Source organism: Apteryx mantelli, chromosome 15 (genome assembly GCF_036417845.1).
Source record: "Apteryx mantelli isolate bAptMan1 chromosome 15, bAptMan1.hap1, whole genome shotgun sequence".
NCBI lineage: Eukaryota > Metazoa > Chordata > Aves > Apterygiformes > Apterygidae > Apteryx > Apteryx mantelli.
This window is the reverse complement of record NC_089992.1, coordinates 24,221,497-24,246,022: the sequence shown is the minus strand read 5'-3', so window position 1 is coordinate 24,246,022 and position 24,526 is coordinate 24,221,497. Positions and strand designations below refer to the sequence as shown.

The following is a 24,526-nucleotide window of genomic DNA, read 5'->3' as shown; positions in this document are numbered from 1 at the left end:
CCCCGGCTCGGTTCGGGGCCCCGCGCGGTCCGGGGCGGCCGGTGCCTGCGGGCAGCGGGGCCGGCGAGGCCCGGCGCCGCCGCAAGGGCCCCGCGGGGGCTCGGGCCGCCTCGGCGCTGCCCCGCGCCCGCCGCCCCCGGCTCCGCGCGCCCGGCGCGGCCCCCCCGCGCGGCGGGACCCCGGCAGGAAGCGGCCGCAGCCAATCAGGGCCGGGGCCGCCACCCCGGGGCCGGGCCGAGCCGAGCCGGGGCCGCGCTGCCGGCCGGGCCGGGCCGCGCCGCGCCGAGCCGAGCCGAGCCGAGCCGAGCCGAGCCGAGCCGGGGCCGCGCCGGGCGCTCCCGCGGGCGGCAGCAGCCGGGCCGGCCCTGCCCTGCCGCGCTCCGCGCCGCTCCGCGCCTGGCCGCGGTAAGTGCCCGGGCTGCCGCTGCCCGCCGCGGGGCGGGGGGCGCCGGGGACGTGGCGGCAGCTGGGGCGCGGGGCGCTGCCGCGGGAATCGCCGCGGCTGCCCGGGGCTGCGCGGCGGCGCCCGGGCCCCGCAGGCGCGCTGCCCTCCGCACCTGCCCCCCGGCGGGGGGAGCGAGCGCGGCCTCGCGGGGCTTGGCGCGGCGGGGGGCAGCGCGGGGGGAGGCGGCGGCGGCGGCGGCACAAGGGCGCGGCCGCGGGAGCCGCGCCGCTGCGGGAGGAGGCGGCGGCGGCGGCGGCGGCGGCGCTGCGGAGCGCGTGGAAATCCCTGCGAGGCGGCTTGGCGGCGGCAGCGAGCGCGGCGGGCGGGGAAGGCCGCGCTCGGCGAGCGGCGCCTCGAGCAGCGACGCGCCTGGGTTTAGCTGCGGCTGGGCGGGAGGCAGGAGGCGCCCCGAGGGCTGCGCGAACGCTTCGGGCTGCGCCGGGCGGCCCCGGCCTCCCGCGCTCCTGCCGCGTCCCGAGAGCGAGCAGCGCGTAATTTGCGCGGCCGGGCCCGGAGGCACAAAAATCAGTGCTTGCCACTGACTTTCCTAGCGGCAGCTCTACGACACCGCAAGCTCGCTTTCCTCCTCCTTCCGGTGGTTTCGAGACACAGATGCTTCATTCAGAGCGGCGCAGGCGAGACGGCTGGCGGCTTCCGAAGGCAGGCGGCAAGGCCGCTCCTCCGCCTCTGCCTGCCTGCCGTGGGGTCACTGGGGCGTGGGGAGCTGGGGAGGAGCGGGGCCGCACCGCTGCTGCGTGCTAGCCCTACCCCTGCCCGCCCTGCCCGCGCCGTCGGGGAGCCTCTCCCCAGACGGCTCCTCTGAGCTGCCTCCATCGGGGCTCTTCCGCATGTGGAAAGCGCTAAAGAAATGCAACCGAATCCTAAAAACCCTGCCGGGGAGCCCGGGTGTGCTGGAGCTGGACTGCGGTGCTAGGCGCTGTACAAACAGGGGACAGAAAGATGTCCGTGGCTCCCTACCCTCGTCTTGGTGCTGCTGACCCAAGGCAACACGCTGGCTCGTCCCTGTCAGCGTGTCTCCCTGGCCTGGCACTCAAATGCACGGAGTGGCCGTGGGGAGCAGTGCGGGAGCTGGCTGCTGTTCCCATGCCCGCTTCCTCCCGGCGCTTCTGCCCCAAGCTCCTGCGCGGTTTCTGCGACACAGGGAGCCGTTGGAGGTGCCCAGGAGGAAAGGCCGCTTTCGGCAGGGCTGGGAGGGAGCGAGGGGGAGCGGGAGGCGCTTGGGAGCCGCAGCAGGAGGGAAGGGAGAAGGCGATGGTCCCAAAGCGATCGTTACTGGAAGGCTGTGCTCTGGGCAGAGGTGAGCTTGGAGGCAAGGAAGGGAGGCATCCTGGATTGGTGTGCTAATATATCCAGTTTTAAACCCTGTATTTAATTTGTGTAGTTAAGAAAACCACAGTGTATAACTGGATGAGATAAAAAATGAGCTCAGAGCTGAGGAAATAATTGTTCCCCTTTTCTCAGGATGAACAAAAGGATAATTTGTCCCTTTCGTTCAACCGCCGTTGCCAAAGATCATGCTTGATATCTCCAGCCTGGGCGGAGGACGAATTAGCTTTCCAGATCCCTGCGCTCCCTGTCTCTCTGCCCATCCTTTCAAGTGCAGTCGGGACGTGTCTCTGCTGAGCCACGTTCCCTTTAGGATCCCGCTTTGCTCCAGTTTGGGAGCAGGATGCTTCTTGCCAACACTTCTCCTGCTGCTTGGTGAGAGGTTGAGTGGGAACTAAAAATGGATGGCAGAATTTTTCTGGAGCATGAAATCACTGTTGGGTCTAGAACAAATGTGGGGCTCTTTGCTGGCATAAATCCTGGGGAAGCGATGGAGAGAAAGCCAAGCAGGGACCTCTGCCCAGGGACCTGCCAAAACTGGGTCTGTTTCAGACCTGGGGGTGAGGACAGCTTCTTCCCCCTTGGTTGCAGCAGTAGATGATGCAGATGGAGCTCAAATGTCTGTGGACCTTCTACTCTTGGTGCACACTTACTTAAGATATGTTGTGTGCTGGATTTCTGCTGAAGATCGTGTATCTTCTGCCGGGTCTCAGCAATGCCTCGCTGCAGCTTTGTGGTTGACCGCAGCAGGAAGGTGACTGATGTGCCCCGGATGTTGCGGATGCCGTTCCTGTGGAGGTTTCCGTTGCACCTCAGCTCTTCTCAGACTGAGAGGTGGCTCATAATCCGGGCGTTTCTGAAAAGCAGCGTTTCTGCTGCGTGTTGGTAAATAGTGAGTGGGGAATTGTGACGTATGCTCCCTGCGGTCCCTCTGTAATAGCCGTCACATGTTCTGTAGATGTTGCTTGCCCAGGCTGTTAATTGTTTACATATGGTTTGTAATGTGACTTAAGTAGTCATTGTGTTTCTGTAGGATCAGATTCAGCCCTCCTGGCTTGCAGCTCTTCCAAGGGAGTCGTTCGCAGCGTTAACTACTACTTGACCTACAGCAATCAGGACCTGGATCTGAGATACCGGGGGTCTCTCTTCTGCTGATTACTTGGAGTTTTTTTTTAATACCCATGCAAAAACTTGTCTTTGGGGTTAGGTGACTCAGTTCCTCTCTCATTTGCCCCGCGTTGCCGGTAACAGCCTTTTCCTTTTCTCCTTCGCTTGCAACCAAAGCTGCGGTTGAGGGGCTGCAGAGCCCCTGCGGAGGGTGCAGCATTCGGCCGTGTCGCCCGGGGCTGCGGTGCCCGTGGGCTGACGCACGCAGGCCGAGGGGATGCATCGCGTGGCTGTGAGTAGGGCGCCGGCTGGAGCGGGTCCCCCTCCTGGCTGGGAGTTTTAGTGTAGAAAGAATCACATGTTCCTCTGAAGGGCATCTGGAAACCCTTCAACATGCAGCATGCATAAACTGGAAATTTATGACCCTAACATATGCCTACATGAACTTCATGTCTTCTCGTGCTGTGAGAAACAGCGGTGGTGCAGACTAGGGGAGATCTTGCAGCTCCTTGCTGGCTCGTGGTATCTCAGGGGCATGAGTTGCTGAGCCCATGTGAAACAGGGTAGTATTTCTGCAGGAGAAGGGGAAGTGAGTCACAGAAGAGTGAGACTGGCCTTTTCTAGAACCAGAGACAGGGTTTGGGACTCTTTCTTCCCCCTGCCCACAGCTGCTCCCATGCTTTTCCTTCCTCTGCTCCTTCCTGCTGTGTTTTAGGCATGAGAGCAGGGGTTGCGCTCTCCCGGCCGTGACCAAGGTGTAGATCTCTCTGGGGCTTTGCTTTGTACCCAGCAGTGGGGAGGGAGTGTGCGGATCTAGGGATGCTGCTGGAGTATGCTCTCTGTGACAGCGTGAAGCCTGGGTGGCCTTTGGTGGCTACATCCGTAGCCAGCTGGAGCGGTTCATGGTCTGGCTCAGCCCACGGGTCCTGGTGGGCAGCAGGCCTCTGCCGATGCCCTGGAGAGCTGTCGCCCTGTGCAGCGCCAATGCAGGCGTGAACTCGATCGGGTGAGCAGAGGTTGCCGCCAACCCCCATCGTGTATGGAAGTGTGAACCCGTCACGGGAAAGGCTTGTGTGCCCGGGCCCGACACCCTTATCAGAGGGCGAGAGCTGTGCTCCAGCCGTGGAGGGCTCTTTCCTTCCCCAGGCATTTATCGTAGCCCTTTATAGGCTTGGGACATGTTTTCTCCTCTGTCTTTAAGGCAAATGGTTCTCAAGTGACCGGTAGTTCTGGGTGCCCAGCTGGAAGCCTCTGGGGCTTGGTTTTCAAGCCACGTCGGACCTCCTGAAGGAACCACTGTAGGCCAGATTGTTGTCTTCTGCACAGCAGAAGCGGAATCAAGGGAGCAGGAAAGCTCCCTGCAGCTTGTCGCGTGTCCTTCTGAGGCCCTGTCCCCTCTCATGAGGCTTGCAGGCTCCTCTGCCGTTGGCTCCTGGAGGTCTTGAGGGGGAAATCCCAATCCTGATCCCACCTGGGACTGCCCTTCCTGAGCTCTGTCTTGCTCGGGTTTTTGGCAGCATGGAGCTGTGCTGCTCTCTCCTTTGAGAGGACCCAGCAGGACTTTTGGGTCATGTAGCCAAACCATGTAGTTTAGTTTGGAGTTCTGTTGTGCGTGGGTCATAGCATCACCAGAATTAATTTGTGCTAGCGGCGTTTGCAAGAAAAACCCAATCCACGCAGTATGTCATGGGGTGCTCCTTCAGTTGGTTTTGCTTTAGTGAACACAGGGGTGAACTGGGAAAGGGGCCCTAGGGATGAGCTGACTCCCCAGTTACCCCGTTCCACTGCGTCTTCTCTGTTTCAAAGTCCCAGGTGGGGAAACTGAGGCAGGGGGAGGGGCGATGGCTTTCCCAAACCAGGAGGAGAGCTGGGAACAGGCACCACATCTCCTGCAGCCAAGCCCCGGGTTTGGCCCCTGGCACGTTGCTCCGAGCTCTCCACGTGGGTACGCTGCCTCACTTCTGCACACCGAAGCATTTTGCCGTCTGCATCCGCTGGTGAAAATCTGTGGAAAAGGAAAGAGCTCCAAGTGCAAGCATGAGGGATGACTCACTGTTTCCCTTCCCTTGTGCGGAGCTGCCCGGGCAGGCGAGCGTGACGTGCCGGTGCCCCATCACCCTCTCCCACCGTGACTTCCTCCCTTCCTGTCTGCTCGCCTTCGGCACCGGGGCCGGCGCTCTGCTCGCCTGCTTGGGAAAAGGCTGGGGAGGTGATTAAAGAGCGCGACCCGGCCGTTTGCTCTCCCACAGGGAGCCTCGCGCCTCGAAAGGAAGGAGAGCGGACGGTCGGCTCCGCTCTCCCCCTGCGACCGCAATTGCTAGGTAGTGGGTGGAAAGCGGGGCGGCCGCGGGGGCGAGCGCGTTGGGCTTCGGGGGGAGAACGAGCCAGCTGCTCCTTCTAGACGGCCGCAGGGTGACGTCAGGCACGCCGGGTCGCTGCTCCGTGCCTCGGTTTCCCCTCGGTCCTTTTGTCGAGCGCCTGGCGGTCTTCGGGCGGGCAGTGCCGAGGCAGAGCCGCGGTGCGGCGTTGCTTCTCGTCTTCCCGTGGGCAAACCCCCTCGGGTGTAAAATGTGATCGGGAGGGAGGTCCAAGGCTGGGTGGCCCAGGCGTGAAGATCCTCATACCGGGCATGCGTGCCATCCTCCCATCCTCTCAGCGCCCTGATTTCCCAGGAAGGGAAGCCGGGTAGGTGGGAATCGCCGTCTGAGCTCAGAAAGGGGGGAGCTGGGGATGTGAAGGTCTAAAGAAGCTTAGGGTCTGGTGTTGGAGGTCTGTCCGTTTGGGGCTGTTCCCCAGGTGTCTGGGTGCTGGGGGGAGCTGGGGACTAGCTGCAAGTGCCTGGGGACAGGGGCTCTCCGGGGCGCCGTGGCCTGCCGGCTGCGCGTCTCCGCTATGGGCTCGCGCCCGGGATTCAGAGACCTTCTGCCTTTTATTGCTGGAACCTAGCGCAGTTGGACACTGGTCCCCAGGAAGGCATTGGGGCTGCTTTTAGGTGAGCAAGAGCCGAAGGAAGGGACACGTCTCTCTTTTCCGAGCGACCTGCCTGAATACGGTGAGAAGCGCTGGGGCTGGCGCCGGCGCGGGGAGCTCGAGGCTGACGGAAGAGGCTGGAGCTGGGCTTTGGCCGCGCCGCCGGGCAAGGTGAATAGCTCCTTTCACGGGAGCGGAGCAGTGCCGGGGCCCCGCGCGTTCAGCGCGTCCCGGCCCGCGCCGGCTCCGGGCCGTGGGGGGCGCGGAGGAGCCTGAGCCCGCCGCTGCCGAATTTGGGAGGAGCGCGGCGGTGCGTTCGGAGGCACCTGGCGTTTCCTGGTGAGGAGGTCGCTGGACGCAGCCGTTTCTGCCTCAGAGACCCTCCGAACTCGTTGCTCTTGTGAGCTGCCTCGCAGGATCCGGCGCCAGGAGAGACCGAAGCCCGCAAAGGCCGGCAGCCGCGACCGAGGCGCCGCCGATGCCGCGGGATGGAGGGAGGGAGAGGGTCGCCTGAGCATGGCCGCTTCGGGGTGCCGCTGGGGCACCGCGGAGGTGGCTTAGGCCCTCCCGCGACTCCGGGGAGGGCAGGGGGCGGGTGCCCAATTCCAGGGGCCTAATCCTCCCCTCCCCGGCGAGGGTGCTCGGAGGCAGCCGGGGCCGGGCAGCCTGGCCCTCGCTGCGGCCGCGCGGCGCTCCCGTTTCGTTCCCGAGCTTCGAGGCAGCCTCGGCCTTCGTAGCCCGGGGTGGAAATTTTTGTGCCGTGACAGCCGGGGGGGGGGGAAGCGCCGCAGGCCCGGGACCGCTGTCGGAGCCAGGAATCTGCAAACCTAATCTCTTCTTAGCAACTGAGGGCAGCGCCAGCGAGGGGCTGGCGCTGCCTCTCGGAGGGCGGCGAGGCAGCCGCCGAGCCCCGCGGGGAAGAGCGCCGAAAGGCGGCGCCCGGAAGCGAAGCGGGGAGGAGAAGCGGCTGGCGGGGACGCTGCCCCTCGGGTGCCGGCCGAGCGTCGCCGGCGCGGGAGCCGGCTCGCCGCCAGCTGCCTCGCCGCGGGCGGATGGGCTCCGGCTAACGCGTGCTGGGCGGCGCGGCGGCCCGGCTGGAGGCGAGTCCTCCGCCGCCCCCGGCTGCTCCGTTGCCGCCGCGGGGGGAACGGATGGCTTGCGTCGAGCAAGCGCCTCCGAGCAGGCCGCGGGGACGCTTCCCGGAGACGGGAGCGGGGGAAGAAGGGAGGGAGGCGCGTGGGGATGGCGGCTCCAGCGCCGGAGCGAGGCAGGGCGCCAGCGGGGCCGGGAGCCCCGAGGCCGGACGCGGGGTGTCGGAGCCGTGCTCGAGGACCCCTCCGGCTCGTGCACGGGGTGAATCAGGGCCTGAGAGGTCTCGTCCTGCGGGCGAGCGGGGCTGTGGCCCCCGGAGCAGCGCCCCTTCGGAGCTGCCTGGCTCTGAAGCAAACTCGCGAGCCGGGTGGGAGGAATCCCAGCCCGCAGCGCCTGCTCCGGGCGGACGCGGTGCCTGGGGGTGGGAGAGGGACTAGAGGCAGCACAGGGGTGGCTGGAGGCCTCCTGGAAATCAGCTCGGTCCAACCAGACGGGAGAGGAGGCACCGCTGGCCTCATTTCTCCTAGGATGTCGGCTGCCAGCCTCCCGCTCGCTGCCTCTTGTTCCCGCTGGGATTGCTCACCGTTTCCCTGCTTTGTTCTGTTTTTCCTCAGCTCGGGGTGGTTGCCGCATGCGAGAGGATTCCCCGTGTCAAGGGCGCCGGGGCGTTGCTCGCACCGAAGATGCTCTGCCCGCTGCTCGTCCTGGGAGCGCTGGCCTTCAGCCTGGCAGGTGAGCGGGGCTGCGGCTCTGGGGCTGCCGTGGGCGTCCGGGCTGCCGGTCGCTGCTCCGAAGGAGACGTCCCGAATGCGATGTTCGTCCCAACAGAGCTGCTTTAGACCCACGGCCAGGTCGCCTGGAGGCAGCGCCCGGGGCCGTCACACCTGGGAGGGCGGGCGCCTGACCTTTCTCGCTGTTTCGTAGTCCTCCAGCTGCACCCAGGTGCATGGTCTCGTGTCCGTGATGGCTTTCCGTGGCACACGTGTCCTTCTGGCTCACCCCTTTATCAAGGGACACTGTGGCACGTGTTACGGCTGAATGGTGAAGGCACAGCAGGGTGAATTCATGAGGTCTTCACCTCTGCTCCTGGGGCTGTCCCCGTGCGTTGCAGCTCTTGGGACCTGCCAGCAGCGTGTGACCGCTTGCAGAGAGGGATGCGGTGCCCTGGCCAGGCTCCCAGAGCCCCTTGCTGCACTGCCGGTGCTGATGCTGCCTGGAGCCACGATCCCCGAGCCTGCGGGGCAGGGACGCACGCCATCGCCGGCAGCTCTAGGCACCGCTTTGCTCGTGCTTTGGGAGCGTGGGCTCTCGCATCCCGAGCTGCTCACGGGCAGTGGCCGTGGCACGGCCCATTCCTGCAGGCTGCCTGTGGACTGGTGCCAGGGGGATTCTGCTCTTGGCCCTGGCCTTAATGTGGTCTCCCTAAGCACCGTGTCCAGCGAGCCTGCGGTGTGCGCCTGGGAGGCGGCAGCACCCACGCGTAACACCGCGGCCCGGGAGAGTGACGTCCGCGCTGCGTGGGGCCTGAATCCTTTCGGGACATTCCCCAGCCGGCAGCGGTTACAGCCGGGCTAGATAACGTTCCTAAAACCGACCGGCATTTATTATTAGCTGGAGGTAGACGCGACGTGTCGAGTCTGCTAAGAACCAGGCTGGCTGCCCGAAAGCTGTGCTGGACCCTGCAAAGGGCTTGTCTGCCTGTCTGCCTTCGCTGGCAGGCTTCATCCGACCCAGCTCCTTCCCGCATCCCTCGTGCGCTCCTCTGCAGTCGTCCTTCACGCGGCTCCTCTCATCCTCCCTTCTCGGGTTCTTCGGTAAAAGTTAATGTCTCGTGGTGGATGTTGCTGCCCTCATCCCCAGCGAGGTATTTACTGTAGGTAATGGCTTTGCTCTGTCCTGGAGAGGCCGTTGAGATCAGAATGTAAAATCTAGATGCGGATATACCCACAGTTCTCCTCCCCTGGTCGGAGGCAAGTTTTTTCCCCTTTTTCCTCCCCTTATTAGCAGCTTGTGGGGGACTGGAGGGGAACTGGTGAACATAGGCACTGTTGTTCTCCGTGGCTCTGCTTTGGAGGGGCATTTGCTGCCCATTGCCTATGGGGGACCCCAGGACTGGTCCCAGGGATGGGGAGAGCCAAATCCTCTGGGAAAGTCCTGACATGTTGCGAGGGCCTGCGGGTCAGATCTGCACCTCTGCAGTGAACCGTAGCCAGCTCGGCAAGTGCCGCAAACGCAAGGGGAAGGTTGCACGTGGGGCTTGGGCGAGGGTGGCGGAGGTGCCTGGCTGGGGCTCGTCCCCATGCGAGCTGGCTTCAGACTGTGAAAGCTGTTCAAGGGCAGCGCAGAGGGCAGAAGGCCCAGCAGCCGATGCAGCATGCAAGCCTGGCATGGTGGGGTTGGCATCGCACTGCAGCATGGTGCAGTTGGCATCACACCTTGATGCAGAGGTGGGGCTGGCATCGCACCATGCCATGGCTTAGTTGGCATCGCACCCTGATGTAGCATCAGGATTGGCATCGCACCATGCCGCGGCATGGTTGGCATCGCACCCTGATGTAGCATCAGGATTGGCATCGCACTGTGCCGCGGTGTGGTTGGCATCGCACCCTGATGTAGCATCAGGATTGGCATCGCACTGTGCCGCGGTGTGGTTGGCATCGCACCCTGATGTAGCATCAGGATTGGCATCGCACTGTGCCGCGGCGTGGTTGGCATCGCACCCTGATGTAGCATCAGGATTGGCATCGCATCATGCCGCGGCGTGGCTGGCATCGTGCCCTGACGCAGCGGCGGGGTTGGCATCACGTTGGAGCACTGGTGCCACCTAGTGCCCGCGAGACCGGCCGCGGTGGCACCCAGAGCTGCCTTTTCTGGGGGACGCCAGGCTGTGTGCGATGCCCCGCGGGCAGCCCTGGCAAGACGCCGGGCTGCGTTTCCCGCAGCAAGGGAGCTTTTCAGAGGGCCCTTCTCACCCCTCGACACCGCTACGCTGCCCGCCCGTCCTGCGGGGAGGCAGCTTTGTGCGATGTCCGGTGCAAACGGCCCCGTCGCCCAGGCCTGCCCCTAACTCCTGCCCCCCGTGGTGCCTTCCCTGACAGTGTCCTCCCCCCTGTACGCCTTTATAATCGTCTGCCCTGTGATTCTGCCCTCTTTAAAAACTCTCCCTCTGCTGGAACCTCTCTCCTTGGGATTTTCTGTCCGTTTGCACGGCCGGCGTGCTCCATGCTGTGCGGCAGCCTCCGGGCCATGCTGGAGGCAGTCCCAAGTCTTCCAGCCTGGGATTTAGACCCTCCATCACCTGGACACCTCAACGGTTGCCTAATTGTCTCGGTCCGATGCAGCATCCGCTGTCGGGGTGGCCTCTAGGCCCTACCTGCCGAGGGTCAGGGCTGAGGAGGAGCTGCGTCCTCATCATTTCTGGGGACAGGAGCGCGCGGGCAGGCAGCTCGTGTGCTGCCAGGTTTGGCACTAGTGATTTTTGCAGAGCCGGCAGGCAAGGATGTGGCCTGAATTGCAGGAACGTCACCAAGGTGGAGAGTCCGAGCTGTAAATACCCAGCCAGCCCTCGACGGAGCTGTGGTGGAGGTCCAGGTTTGGGTGTCGCTGCTGCTCGCTGCCAGCTCCCTCTGCAGAGCTGTGCTTGCGAGAGGCAGCGCTTGCTGCTCTTGGACAGCTGAGGGCAGCAATACCCAAGGTTTGGGATGTGCCATGCTGCCTGCCTGCCTGCCTGCCTCCCACTGGGCCAGGCTCGCCGGGGTGCTGGGGGCTGGTTTCTCTGGTCCCCGGTAAGCGGGGCCTAGGCTTGGCCAGGGCTGGGATGGGAGATATGCGAGGTGTGCTGCTGGACTGCTTCTCCTGTCGTCACCAGCGTGGGCCTTTCTGGGAATCGGTGCTGGGGAAGGTTTTGAGATGCCGGCTGCTCTCGGATCTCTTCTGCGGGCATCGTTGTAGAGCGGAAATCCCAGCCACCTTCCAGCTTTGGTCATCGTCGTATCATCCGGTCGTGCAGCCTGGCTCTTCCTGCCGTAAGCCGTGGCTGCATGTTTCTGGGAGGCTGTGCTGCTCCTCCTCCCCAGAGGCAGCTGCGTTTTGCAGGTGTCCTCTGCGTCTCCAGAACAATCCCGCAAAAAGCCCTGTGCAGCAGAGCGGGGCCGGTGCAGATGCAAGCGCATAATGTCAGCAGGGATGGGAGAGGGTGGGAGCTCCTGCTCTGAGGTCCCAGAGATGGGTGTGAGTTCCCCTCCTCTTCCCCACCTCCTGCGGAAAAGTAAGCTAACCCATCCTTTGCAGGTTTTCTCCCTTCTCAATTCTTTATGCTTAGATATAAAGCAGAGTGTTTCTAGGGGTCTCATCTCCATGTGCCTTTGCTCTCTTGCCACCCTCCTGCAGGTGCCATGGAGATCCAGGTCCCGGATGAGCCTGTGGTGGCTCTGTTTGGCCGAGATGCCACCCTGCACTGCGCCTTCTCCCCTGAGGCCAATTTCAGCCTGAATGACCTGAGCCTCATCTGGCAGCTGACGGACACCAAGCGCTTGGTCCACAGCTTCTCTGGTGGCAAGGATCAGCTGGCTGACCAGGGAGGAGGCTACGCCAACCGCACGGCCCTCTTCTACGACCAGCTGGCCCAGGGCAATGTCTCCCTGCTCCTCCGGCGCGTGGAGATCTCTGACGAAGGCAGCTTCACCTGCTTTGTCCGGGTCAGCGACTATAGCAGCGCGGCTGTGATGCTGCAAGTGGCAGGTGAGAGATGGAGGGTGGGGGTGTCCCTGCATGTCTCCTCCGGAGTGTGAGGTTGTCCCCCATCATGCTTTTCTCCACTGTGGAGCATCTCTTTCTCTCTCCATCCCTGCCAGGGTTTCTCCTTGAATTCAGTGCTCTCTGTTAGAGACAGACCAGTCTTGCATCTCCCCTAAATATTGCTGCCGGTGGATCTAGTCCCTTCCTTGTCACGTTGGGGAGGCTCACAGCTGGGTGCAGAGGCAACCTGGCTGTGGCCTGTGCTGCTTGAATGCTGAGCTGGGTATGTGAGATGCCAGCAGCCTTGTCCTCAGGTCCCATATGGGTGCCTCCTCTGTATACTGTACTGGATGGGGAGGCACATGGGGCAGGACTGAGACTTGCTCCTGGCTGGGCTGGGGGCTCCCCTGAAGTATCCTCAGCTTTGGCTCAGCGTTCAACCTGCTCCTGGGAAACGCTGTTTCTCTGGCCGCCTGATTTCTAGTACTCTGTGGGAACAGCGTCCCCAAGTTCTTGGGTATAGGAAGGTGGCAGGAGTCTTTCTGGTGTGGGGATGGAGCTGTTGGTGTTGTAATGGAGCTAGGAGTAGGTGCCTTGGGGAAATAAGGAGAAAAGGACCATTGGTTGCTCCAGAGCATGAACCTTCAGTCACCTCTGTCACCTCATGCTGGTTCTCCTCTCCCTTTCAGCTCCCTACTCCAAGCCCAATCTGAACCTGGAGCCCAACAAGAACTTGAAGCCGGGGGATCTGGTGGCAGTGACTTGCCATGCATCCCGTGGCTACCCTGAAGCCACTGTCCTCTGGCAAGACAACCACGGCAGCAACCTCACAGAAAACGTCACTACATCTCAGGTGGCCAACGAGGAGGGTCTCTTCGATGTGCACAGCGTCCTCCAGGTGTTGGTGGAGCCCAGCAGCACCTACTCCTGCCTGGTGCGAAACCCAGTGCTGCAGCAGGAGACCCATGCCTCCGTCACCATCACGGGTAAGCCAGCAAGGGGAGGTCAGAGATGGGGTCTCTCTGAAGAAGCTGATGATCTTTGCTGTAGCCCAGAGCTTCCCCTGAGGCTGCTACCGTGTATCCCTGCTCTGCCTCCCATCCCAATCCCTGGACCTGTGGTTTTGGGCTGTGCTCTCCTCCGCAGTCGCCCCAGCATCCCAGCTCGTCTCTGGAGGGCTGTGCTACGAAGGCACTTGCTGAGCTGCAGCAAGCTTCTCAAGAGCTGTGCAAGAGTTGGGAAAGGTCTGGGTGTGTTTTTCCTAGTACTCCTTAGTTTCTAGTTTTGCTAATTGCCCTGTCCCAGTCTAAACCACCCTTGAAAGCCACCACAGGGCATGGTATTCTTCCTCTCCTTTGTGTGTAGTCTTACGGCTGTGGGATGCTCTTGATTCAGGGTGCTCCATCCCAGCAGCAGCTGCAGCAATCCCTACTGAAGACCCTACACAAATACTGCATTACTCGTAGTCTCAGCTGACCTTCTAATAACTAATCTTGACTGACGGATCCTTTGGGCACCTGGCATTATGGTGGTGATTTTCCACCTGGGCCATTTTGCATTGCCAGTAGTGTCTTGGCAAACTTTCCGCTTAGTTCTCCTGCTCGTTACATCTCTGTGACGCCTGTACACTGTTAATTAGAGTCCCAGCAGGCAGGCAATGGCGTGTCGGATGGTTGATGGCTCCCTTACAGTTCAGGGCCGTTCTCCTGACGTGGAGACTGCCCTCCGTGAAGAAAAGTCAGGAGGAGAGGGAGCTGTGAAAACAGATCGTAAATACAGGCTGGCCTAGTTTATTAACCACTGTTTATCGTACAGGCGGTGCTGTGCCGTAAGAGCGTCGTTCAGCCTTGCCACTTCCCTCTGACAATGTCTTGCTCTGATGGCCCGATAAATAAGACTTTAATGGCATTTATCATGGATGGGGCTGGCAGGGGAGCGTGGGCAGGGCTCAGTCAGGGAGACTGGCAGGGCTGTGTCAAGGAGCTGAGTAATGCGGGGTGCCGAGAGGAGATGGGTCTGGGTGCAGGGAGGGGGGTCTGGTCTGGGTGGGAGGCTTTGGGGGATGCCAAGCCTGCGACGGACGGGGGTGTTGGCCGAAGGGGGGGCTCTGCGCTGCTGGAGCGAGATGGGCAGCGCAGCAGGTTTGCGTGGCTAAGCTGGGAGGGATGACAAGTCATGCCAACGGCTGTGAGCCGGTAGGGATGGGGTCAAGCCGAGCGCCCCAAATCCTGGCCTCCTGGGGCCAAGGGGTGGATTTGGGGGCTTTGCTGTCCCTCCTCCTGTTGCCCTTGGAGGTTCTTTTCTGTTCTCTGTGATCTGACCCAGGAGGGAAGACAGGAGCTCTCTAAAGCCATGTGCTGCTCCTGGTCTACATGGCAGAGCGTGGATTTGGTCCTGGCTCTGTTCCCAAGGAGTTTGACTCCCTGGGCTCCATCAGATGCTTTGCAGGGCTCATCCTCGGCATGCTGGTGACGAGCTTGCTGGCAGTTACGAATGGCTTCCAGTTGTCCTCGCTAGCTCAGCTTTTATAGATGCCTTGGAGCTCTTTATAACCTTGTACACTCACTGGTAACATTAATTAGTGTTTAATTGTCCTTGGTACAGCAGTCGTTGGGTTGTGAAGGAGGGTTCCCTGGTGGAGCATAAACCTTTTGGCTGGATGCACCAAACTCTTCCAGAAAGCCTAGCACAGCTGCGCGGACGTTACCTGGAGGCAGGGCTGTCTCTGACGAAGCTAGCGTTAGCCACAGCCGGTGAGGGCAAGGAGGGGCTGGCTATGATGGCTTTGTGGGAGTCCTGTGTCTGTTGGATGCCATGTCCGACGGAGGCCACGACACCTCCTCTGCAGGCGATTCTTCCTTCTGGAGGAGCGGCGACGTCAGCTTGGCAGCGGTGAATCCACACCCCACGTACGCATAGGTATTGCCCCCTCCTTCGAGAAGGTGGACCTGCTGCGAGTGCGTGCAGGGCACTGGGAGAGGACAGCCCCATGCAGACCTAGGCTTATCCCTACCTGTGGGAGGAGGGTACCAGCCTGTGCAGGAGGGGGAGAGCTGGCTGATGCCAGTGGTCATCACCTTTGCGTACGAACAGGTCAAACATCTGCCAAAGCGTTCCCACCAGTACGCACTGCGGAGGCACTGATAACGTTTCCACGGTTCTCGCTTCGTTTTGCCCAACAGCAGGAATTTGTTGTTATTGGTGGCAGAGGAATGGCTTTTTCATGGTTGTCTCCGTAGTGTGTGAGCGGATGTTCAGCATTGGGATGACAGGCACGAGTGCTAGATTTGGCCTGGTGAGGTGCTGTGGATGCTGTTACCTTGCAAAGGAGGAGCTGCGTGCGTTGGAGAGGTCTACGTTCACCTTGTCTCCTCCCTGCTACGGTTCACTGCTAAGGCAGAACGAAGGGCCTGAGAACCCAATGGGGGAGCTGCGCTGCCTGCGAATGTCCCCACATGTGGCTTGTTCATCTCTTCCCGGCCTGCCACATGTTTAAATAAGCAGCAGCACATCCAGTAGGCACAGGCTCTGCGTCTCCTCCCTTCCGAGACCATCCAGCACCCCCCAAACATCTTTTCTCGTGTTGTCCTGCTCTGGCTTCCTGCGTCCTCTTCTTCTTCCCTCTTGCTAGCAGTGTGACTTTGTGCCGCAGAGGGAATTGCTGGGGGATGCAGCCAGCCCATCCGTAGAGCCTGATGGCTGGGAAGGGAGCGGTGATGGGGGAAAAGCTTTGGCCTGGGTTCGGGCCCTCTGCAAGGGCAGTATTTGCCGTGGCAGGGAGCCGTGGTTGTTATCCCCTCTCCCACGGTGGAGCTGGCAGGGGGCTGTGAATTCGCTGTTGGAGCCGGCAGGAGTTTCAGGAATTTCTTCCTGTCCCTGCTGGCGATTAGCAGGACCCCTGGAGGTGGACGACTGGTGGGTCCTGACACTTCCATCCTGGCTTGACACGCCATAGATATTTCCAAATTCCTCAAAATTTGAAGTCCCTTTTGATCCCAGCACATACAGTGATCAGGGATTTACGCAAAAAAGAAATGAGGGAATCAAGTCTGCCTGCACTTGAAGCAAATATGCCTGGGTGGGATCGGAGCTGAAAGAGCAGCTCCCCTAGCAGGTTCCTGCTCTCCACGTGGGCTGCTCCTTGGAGGCATCACCTTTCTCCAGTGCGTTAGGTTGGCGGTGGACGAGCCCAAGGGTCAAGTCAATGAGCCCTCTATATCTGTGCCTTGCTCCATGGAAATATGCCCAAAGCATGGCTGCTGCCTGCCACACTGTGCTCTGGTGTGGTGGGGAGCGTGCCTGGCCATCCCCGATCCCGTGGGAAGTGTCGGGGGCCTGCATGCTCCCCGGCCCCCGGGGCGTTAGATGAGAGGGAGCAGGGAGCTGGGTGAGCACTGTCTGATTCTTCTCTTCAGCTTCCTAGCGAGCGATGGGTCAGCTTGCAATTTGAATTTATTCGTGCAATTATTTAAAGGTTAATGAAGTATTTTTATGGAGTGACTCAAGCTGCTGATTTCCTGCTTTCCCGGCCGGATCTGGACCCGCTGGGGGAGGCCATAATTACAGGAGCTGATGGTTTTATTTCCAAGGACCCGAATGGCCGGAGAGCGCCGAGGCGCTGGGAGAGGGCAGCGTGCTGCCGTTGGCCGAGGCTTTGCCTGGTCGAGCTCTGCCAGACCTGCTTGTGGAGACCCCGCGCCAGAGCCTCGAGGACTCTGCACCCTGTGTCCATCCCTGGCTGCTCCGCGGGGCTGGTCTCTACTGGAGAGTCCCTTGCTCCGTCGGTGGTCCCAAGGACATACCATCTGGGATCGTCCCGCAAGCCTTTGGCACGACTCCGGCAGTGCCGGCGGGTGCTCCGTGCGGTGGTGACGCTGACTGGGGTGGCTGGTGTCCGGCCGGAGGGCTTCCTCACGCCGGCAGCCCCGATGCTGGGCCCGTGTCCCTCCTCTCGGGCGGCTGCGCTCACCGCGCCGGTATTCCTGTTTTCTTTCCGCCAGGCCAACACCTTGCCTTCCCCGCCGTGGCACTCTGGGTGACGGTGGGACTCGCCATCTGCGTCCTCGGGCTGCTCGCGGCCCTGGCGTACGTGTGCCAGAAGAAAATCCGGCAGAGCTGCGAGGAAGAGGAGGAAAACGCAGGTAACGTGCTCGGCTCTGCGGCGCGTTATCTCGAGCGACGGTGGGGGATAAGTGCCCGTTTCCCTCCTGTCCGGAGGAGCAGCTCGGCTGGAGCCTGGCCCTTAGGGATGAGGTTTGCGGCCTGCGGGAAGTGCCGGCCGGGGGCTGCGGGCTCCGTGTGCGGGTAACGCCGTGGGGGTCCCGTGGGCAGGGAAGCGCGGGAGCGCTAGCGGGGACCTGCCACGGCCCCGCTCCTCGCCAGAGGTGGGAGCTCGCCTCCCTGCCTCTCCCGCGCAGCTCGCCTGCCCCGCTGAGGCTGATGTGCGTTCTGCTCTGGTTGGACCTGGAAACTCAAAATAAGTATTAGCTGGATGGAGAAAATTGCTTCCCGCATTGGGAAAGGACGGCGCTCTCCCGGGGCCTTGCGCGGCTGGTGGAGGCGCGCGGATCCCTCGGGCAGGCCCCTTCTAAAGGCAGCTAGCGCCGGGCTCTTATGTCGGGCCACGGGAGCTAGAAGCTAGTGTAGATGCCCGTGCCCTGGTGGCTCCTGTAGCAGCGTGCTTTCTGGAGCTCCTTCTGGCTGTGTGCTCTGTTCCGGCCCGGTTCACGTGGCGCTGGGTGGAAGGAACATCAGGGGACGCCAGGTTTGTCTTTGCAGAAGGCAGCATCGGTCTGGGAGGGAAGCAAAGTGGGAAAAAAGGCTTGATGTTATACCTGCCGCCCGTTTGGAAGGAGAAGATCAGAAGGGAAAAAATTGGGTCTCCATAAAATCCGTGCAAACAGTGAAGACGGGTTAAACCTGCCAATATGGTCTGGGAATTCCTTCCCTGCCGCCTCCAGCCCATGGGCAGCAGCGAGCGGAGCGGGGACGAGGAGGGATTCCCACGCGCGGTGCTCGTTCCCTGCTCGGCAGCCAGCTGGCAAACACCTTGCACGCTCGGGTGTGCAAGGACCCGCCGGTGCGCGAGGGCCTGGCTGGCGCTGCTGCCCGGGCTCTTTCTGCCCCCCCCCCCCGGCCTCGCTTTGCAGGGTGAACCCAAGAGCTTTCCTGAGACGCGCTGGTGCGAAGCGCTGCCTGAGAGTCTGCGTACGCCGCGGAGCTTCCCGGCTGCGAAACGGCGGCGGCGGCGGTGACATCCTCCCCGTGCCCCTCGGCTCGGCCCAGGGCGCTGAGCTGCACGAGCCAAGGGCGCAGGGGAAGGGACAGATGTGGCTGCGGCCAGGACTGGCAGTGACGCGCGGGATTTGGGATGTACCGGGCTGGCTCCGCAGGGACGTCGCAGCTGGCGGCGCTGGCTTGGCGGAAGCCACCTCTCCGTACTCACGCTCGATCTCTCCCGCCTTTCTTCCCTTCCTTCCGTGCTCCCGCGAGCCTTGCGCATCCCTCTGCTCCCTCCGCTCTCGCTTGCTCCCTTGCTGTCTCTCGGGAGCACCGCTGCTCTCTGGCATGCGGGCGTCCGTGGAGGAGCCTCTCCTCCGAGAAGACGCCTCCAGCGTTTGCCACCGTGCAAACATCGAGTGTGTTGACGCAGGCAGATAGCATGAGACAGAGCTGCTCCGCGCGCTCCCTCGCTTGCTCCTTTCTCCTTGCCTGCCTGGCGCTGCAAAACCAGCCTGCGCCCGCTCCGTTTTCGGCATTCCTCTCCTTTTCCCGGTTCCTTTATGACGGCGAGGCGTTTTCATGCAAAGGGGGACCTTGTTCCTTTAAACGCGCTGCTGTGCTCTGCAGACGGCTGGGGAAGCAGCTCTGCTGGCACCGCTGGCTTGTTTCCTCTCGCCGACTCCAGGGCTGATGGGCTTTGCCAAAGCAAAAAAAAATAAAATCCTTTCTCTAACAGCATCCGAACGTGGCGCCGTGAGACCGGAGCCTCCGCCGGAGGCTGCCTGGCTTGGTTCCTCCTCTCTCCGCGTTGCTGCCGGGGAGGCTGGTCCGCAGATGCCCTCGCTGCTCCGTCCCTCGCCCGGGGCAGGCGAGCTCTTGGCACCCGCTCCCGGGGCCGTCCCGGGTCGCCAGGACGGATGAGCACGAGGGTTTTGCTCCAGCACGTCGCACTGAATTGTCCGCAGAAGGTGGATTGGGCGTTTCTGTCCCTTGGGGTTCGTAACACGAGATCAAGCCTGTCAAATAGCGATTGGCTTGCAGGCTGTTTTGATCGTCTGGTTTGATTTTTTTTTTTTTTCTTTTTCCTCTATAATGGAAACTGCAGTGAATTTTTGCTTTTGTTAAGGGATTTTGTTAGGCCGTGGCCCCAGGCCAGCTGACCTCAGTCCTCCTGGATCACGAGACCGCTCCCAGCCTCCTCCGTGTTTTTCCCTGACCGCTGCGCATCCCTAGCAACGAAGCTCTGCTCTGAGCGTCGGTGATCTGAATCCGGGCAGGGACCTTCCCGCGCCCGGCGGCAGAGCGCCGCTGCAAGACGCAGCGGTTTTTGCTGCTTTTGCATGAGATTTGGTGGGGTTTGAACTCTTTTGGCCCTCGTTCCTCCCCTGTTGTGTTGCTTCGGCAGTTTGGAGGCAGATGCCTTTGGAAAGCTCCGAGCTATTACGTGTAACTAGGACCTCGCTGCCCTTTAGAAGTCAGAAGGGACGAGGCCGTGCAGCTGTCCAGAAAAGAGCGGCTTTTTGCCCAAATAACAAGGACGTTTTCGGAGCTCTTCGGTGGGGGAGTGGATGCTGTGCCGTAGGGTGGCCTCGGTCCCCCGCGCTGGCAGGACGTTCTCCGAGGGAACGGCAGCCCGGGCGCACCGGGGATCCTGGGGACCCCGTTTCTTGCTCGCCCTGCGCGCGGCTCTGCTGCCTGCGTGCTGAGCGTCCCTGCCGGGGCGGCGGAGAGCCTTCTGCATCGATCCTCAATCCTGTCCCCCTGGTCATCCAAACCGGGAGAAACCGTGGGAAAACCCTGGGTGGAGTAAAGAAGGGAATTAGCTGATGCTCTTCTGGGGCGCTTGCAAAGGGTTCCTGCTGCCGGGCTGAATCGCGGCCCTGTTTTCTCGAAAGCAAACGTCACGCAGCAAGGTGCTGGGCAAAGCCAGCGGCCAAGGCTCGCGCGGGGGGAGGCTGCGCCTCGGTGGCCGCCGTTCAAAGGGAGCAAGCGGGGCTCCTGTTGCACGGCAGGGCAGAGTTCGGAAGCCGCTGTATCCTTAGGAAGAGCTTCCCAAGCTGCGTGGTTCGAAGGGTCCCCTTGCTCTGCTTTTCCCGAGCCCTGGAGGCAGCCTGTGCTTGCCTGCGGGGGCCGGCGCCGGCCGAGCTTCCCGGGCCAGGCTGTCCTGAAGGCCCTCGCGAGACCTGCTGGCTCCCCGGTGCCGCCCTGGAGCTGGTGCAAATATCCCTCGTGGGGGCCTGAGCTCTGCCGTGGGGCTGGGGCGCTGGAAGAAGGGCGCTGGTTGGAGCTGGATACCGGCTACCCCTTCCCAACCAGCTCCGGTGTCTCAGCAGCGCCTCGTCCCAAGCAGAGCCCGGCACGTGCACCAGGCGAGGGCGGCTCCGGAGCAGCCGCGGTCGGAGGCGACTCTGAGCAGCGTCCGCTAAATCAGCCAGCGATCGCGGTACCGGGAGGCTGCTGGCAGGAGGCTGCGGCCCGCGGGCGCGGAGCGAGTCGTCTGCGGATGCTTCACATGCTCCCGGCTTTTGTTTTGCAGGGACGGAGGAGCAGGACGAGGAGGGGGAAGAGCCCAAGACAGGTGGGTGCGATGTCCAAGCCGTGGGTTCCCGGGGCCAAGGCTGGCAGCTCCCGGGAACCGGGTGCAAAGCAGGCAGGCGGGCGAGAGCGGGCTGGATTCCTGCACTTTCCTGCCAAGGAAGCCATCAGACGCGCTCCGAGCCGCTTGCGCACGTCGGGGCGCGCGAGCGGGCCGCCGTGCTCGCCGTGTCCGTGTCGACGCGGTTTCGAGGGCGGTGCAGCAGCGCGCGTCGCTGCGCCCCGCGTGCCGCCGTCCCCGCCGCGCGTCGCCCGCGGCTGCCGGGCCTCCAGCCGCTCGTGGCGTCCCCCGCGCCCGCTCCCGGCCGTGCGGCGCCGGCCAGCTGGCTGGCAGCAGACCCCTCCGAGCCACCAGCAGGCTGGCGGGTCCGTGATAAGCCGTGTTATCTTCTAATAAACAGCGATAGCGGTGCTCTGCTGTAATCAAGTGAGTTAATTACATGCCTGGTGATTCCCTCTCTCTGCTCGGTGCACGACCAGAGCCTGGTCGCGTGCAGACTGGCTCGCGCCTGGTCTCCTCCTGGGAGCCAGCGCGGTGGGGATGCCGGCTCCTCGACGGCTGTTGCCGCCTCCGAGGTTTAAGGGCTGGGAGTTGGTTTGTGGTGGAAATTTGGGGCTTAATTTTTGTGGGAGCTGGGCAAACGCTGCGGGTTCTTAAAGGCAGTTTGCATCAGAGACGGGGCGGATCCAGGTCTTCCCCCCGCGGAGACGTTCCCCTTGCCAGCCCGCTGACCGCCTGCCCTTCTGCCCTTTGCAGCCTTGCAGCCGCTGAAGAGCGTGGAGAGCAAAGAAGGTGAGCGCGTTCGCGGGGCGTCCGCGGGGCGCCGGGCGTAGGGGCGAGAGCTGGTCCGCCGCAGCGGAAACCGCGTGGGCCCGAGGCCGGCAGCCGGCTGCACAGCCCTCGGCTCCCCCGGCTGCTCTGCTTTAGCTCTGCCCTCGCTTCCCGATTCCTCAGGCGCTTCTCAGTCCCGCTTGGCGCTTCCATTGCAAACCGATCAGCTCATGATTAAGACTTCTTGCAGAGCGCGAGAGAAACGATACTAAAATCTGAGTGTACAGTATCCATTGGATTTCCATCATCCATCGATCTTTTTTTTTTTTCTTTTTTTCCCTTTTTCTCTTTTTTTTCCTTGCAGTTTGCGCTAGGAGCACAATCATATTTCCCCAGATCAATTATTTCCAAGCATTCAGGGCACCTCTGTTCTAATTTGGGCTGCTCTTGCTCCTGCCCACGCTCATATCTCCCGGTAATGGATTAAGTGACGTGACTGATGTCTTTGACATGTTGTTTGTTCTCTTATCCTCTGCCCAGGAGAGCAGTGAGCGTTACGAGGAGTTATTTCTGAGTGGCTCCTTAAGGGTACAGGTTGCCTGTGTTTATGCTGGGGAAGGTAGATCAAGGACGGGGAGGCTGTTGTGACTGGGGTTCTCGAAGCAATTTGATTTAATTTGATCTATTCTCTTTCCTGAGAAAGTTGGCTCCTATCCGGCTTTCTCCAGCGTGTAGTGAGTGCCCTTGGGCTGAAGCACGTTGAGGTGTCCTGGTCTTTACACCTAGAGCATTAGTGAATCTTCTGGGTGCTCTTGCTGCTGGACAGAAGCCTTGACCTTGGGAAAGGGAGGGGAGCAGGGCAGGGAGGGGACTGTCCTGGGCTGTGCTCCTGGCCCCAAGGAGCCACATCCCCCATCTACCTGTTCCGCTCCAGCTTGGAGGCGAGAAGGACATTGTATGACCAACCCAGGTGGTTGCCCATAAAGCTGGGATGGCATTGCCCGGGCAGCTGGAAGGGTTGCAAAGTGCTGCCGGTGGGGTGGGAGCTTGTTGCAAGGAATTTGGGGCCACCTCCCGGTGTATAAAGTGGCTGGGGCATGCGCGGGAGCTGCGTTCATCCAGGGGAGGCTGCTCCCCAGCTGCAGGCTCCTCCGAGCACCTCCTCTGCTCCCAAACCTCCTCCCGGTCTCGCTCCGATTTCCCTTCTGCAAATATCCTTCATCCGTGCACTGATCTCGCACTGGGCCATCTCGGATCAGGGATCCGTTAAGCTCTGTCTGGTCAGTGCCCTTTCTCTTTTGAGCATTGCCATCAGTGTGCTAATGAGAAGGTAACTGGTGGGATCCATCCTCCTTGCCTTACGGAAGAGGAGAAGGAGGCAGAGGAGTGAGCTGCGCACGTCAGCTGTTGTTCCCTCCCTTGCTTTCCCGATGGGATCACACGTTTTCCCCATACAGATTCCCAGGTAGCAGCCAGGTACTGAATTTCTGATGAAAATTCATGGGAATTGGAGCCTGAGTCCCTGTTTCTGCCTTTCAGCGTCCTCTCCCAGGGCAATGAGTCGCTGCTTGTGACCCCCCTCAGCCCGCTTAGGGGTCCCGCGTTTTCTGTGTGTGTTCAGCCCCACTCTTCACCAACTTGCTTCCCTTCCAAGATCTCCTCAAGCTTTTGATTTATTTCCCCTCTTATTAAAGGCAGACTTTCCCAGCAGAGCTTTGGTCTCAGCCATGGCTGAATCGCTGCTAATTCCACCCTCCCTCCTCCGTTATTAATGGCCCCGCTTTTTCTCTAATGCTGTTTTTTTTCTCCTCCTGATAGATTTATAAAAGCCTTTTCTCCCATCCCCTTCACACCTTTAGCTGAAGCATTAGCTGGCTCTGCTTTTGCTTTTTTTTCCCCCTCTTCTCCCTCTCCTCTCCGGCCTTATCTTCCCCTCGCAAGCCTCGGCAGACTAAGGGCACTTGTCTTCCCTGCCTCTTCGCTCTTCATCTCCCATCCAGATTGTTTGCTTAACCCCGTCTCCGTGAGCGGCCCCTCGGCTTGCTCCTTGGCTGCCTTTGCAGCGGGAATGCAGCCTGAATAATAGCATCTCCTAGGAGTCGCCCGCTGCTGGGTTTTTTTTCCTTTTTTTTTTCCCCGGTTGGTTATGAGGAGCTCAGCGGCCGAGCAAACGCGCCCCCGCGTCCCTGCCCGCGCGCTGCTGTAGCCGACCTGCGCTTGGCATCAGCTCCTGGGGAAGGGGGGCATCTCCGCTGGGATGTTCGGATTTTCATTTATTTATCTATCTATCAATCTATCTATTTATTTATTTTTGGAAGGGAGAGCCGGGAGCCGTGGGTGGCTCCGTTTTAACTCCGCTGCCTCTGCGGCTTGGGCTGCCGCTCGTTGCGGCGCGACCCGTCTGCTGAACGGGGCCGCGCGTTCGGAGCCTGTCGTGCCGGGCGTTTCCCGTTGGCACTGCCGCGGACGGCTTCCTGCTCTCGCTTCATAGTTCCTTCGCCAACTTCCCTTTCTTCTGCTTTTTTTTCCCCCCCCGCAGATAACGAACAAGAAATCGATTGATGGGAGCTGGGGGAGAGCTCGGAGCAGCCCCCAGACCAGCCGAACCGTCCCGCGGGGACGAGCTCCGGGAAACCGAGGACGTTGCACGAAGGCCCCGACGCGGACCTGCCGCGGGCCCGGCGGGGCGGCCCCTCCATGCACTGTGACCTTCCTCCTCCTCCTCCTCCTCCTCCTCCTCCTCCTGCGCACGCTCGTCCCCCCCGGCCGCCCGGGTCTCGGCCGGGCCTGACGCTGCCTGCGGCCCCGGCGGGCCCCCTTCCTTGCTGCCCTGCCCCGGCGCCCGGGCCCGGGCCGGGGGCCATGGAGAGCCGCGGCCTGGCCTCTGTGCGGCTCCTCCGCTCCCGTCCCGCGGCCGGGGCTAAGCCCGCGCTTCCCGGCATCCCCGCCGGAGGAGGCCCGGGCAGCGAGGGGGGACGAGGAGGACGGCCGCGGCGGGAGCTCTGCGGCCTCCGATGGCGCCCCGGAGGCGCCCGCGGGGAGGGCTTTCGACACCCTTTCCGAGTCGCAGGGCCGCGAGGGGCTCGGCGAGGCCCCTGGAAGCACCGGCAAGGTGCATCCGCCCCGGCTCCGGCGCGGCCCCGGAGGCGCGGGAGGACGATCGCTTTTCACGTTGTACCACTGCCCTTCGGAGCGGACTTTTGTTTTGCCTTACGCGCGTGGCGCCGCGTCTCTTCCCC

The 24,526-nt window shown here is 61.9% G+C and overlaps 1 protein-coding gene across 1 annotated transcript; it reads left to right on the top strand.

Annotated features, from left to right (window-relative positions):
• Positions 1 to 314: 314 nt before the first annotated feature.
• CD276 (CD276 molecule) lies at positions 315 to 24,134 on the top strand. Its single transcript, XM_067305730.1, has 8 exons — positions 315 to 405; positions 7,576 to 7,693; positions 11,351 to 11,701; positions 12,388 to 12,684; positions 16,699 to 16,839; positions 20,457 to 20,498; positions 21,273 to 21,308; positions 23,827 to 24,134. The coding sequence occupies exons 2-8, from the start codon at positions 7,645 to 7,647 to the stop codon at positions 23,847 to 23,849; spliced, it is 939 nt and encodes a 312-aa protein (XP_067161831.1). The 5' UTR covers positions 315 to 405; positions 7,576 to 7,644; the 3' UTR covers positions 23,850 to 24,134.
• The last annotated feature ends 392 nt before the right edge of the window (positions 24,135 to 24,526 follow it).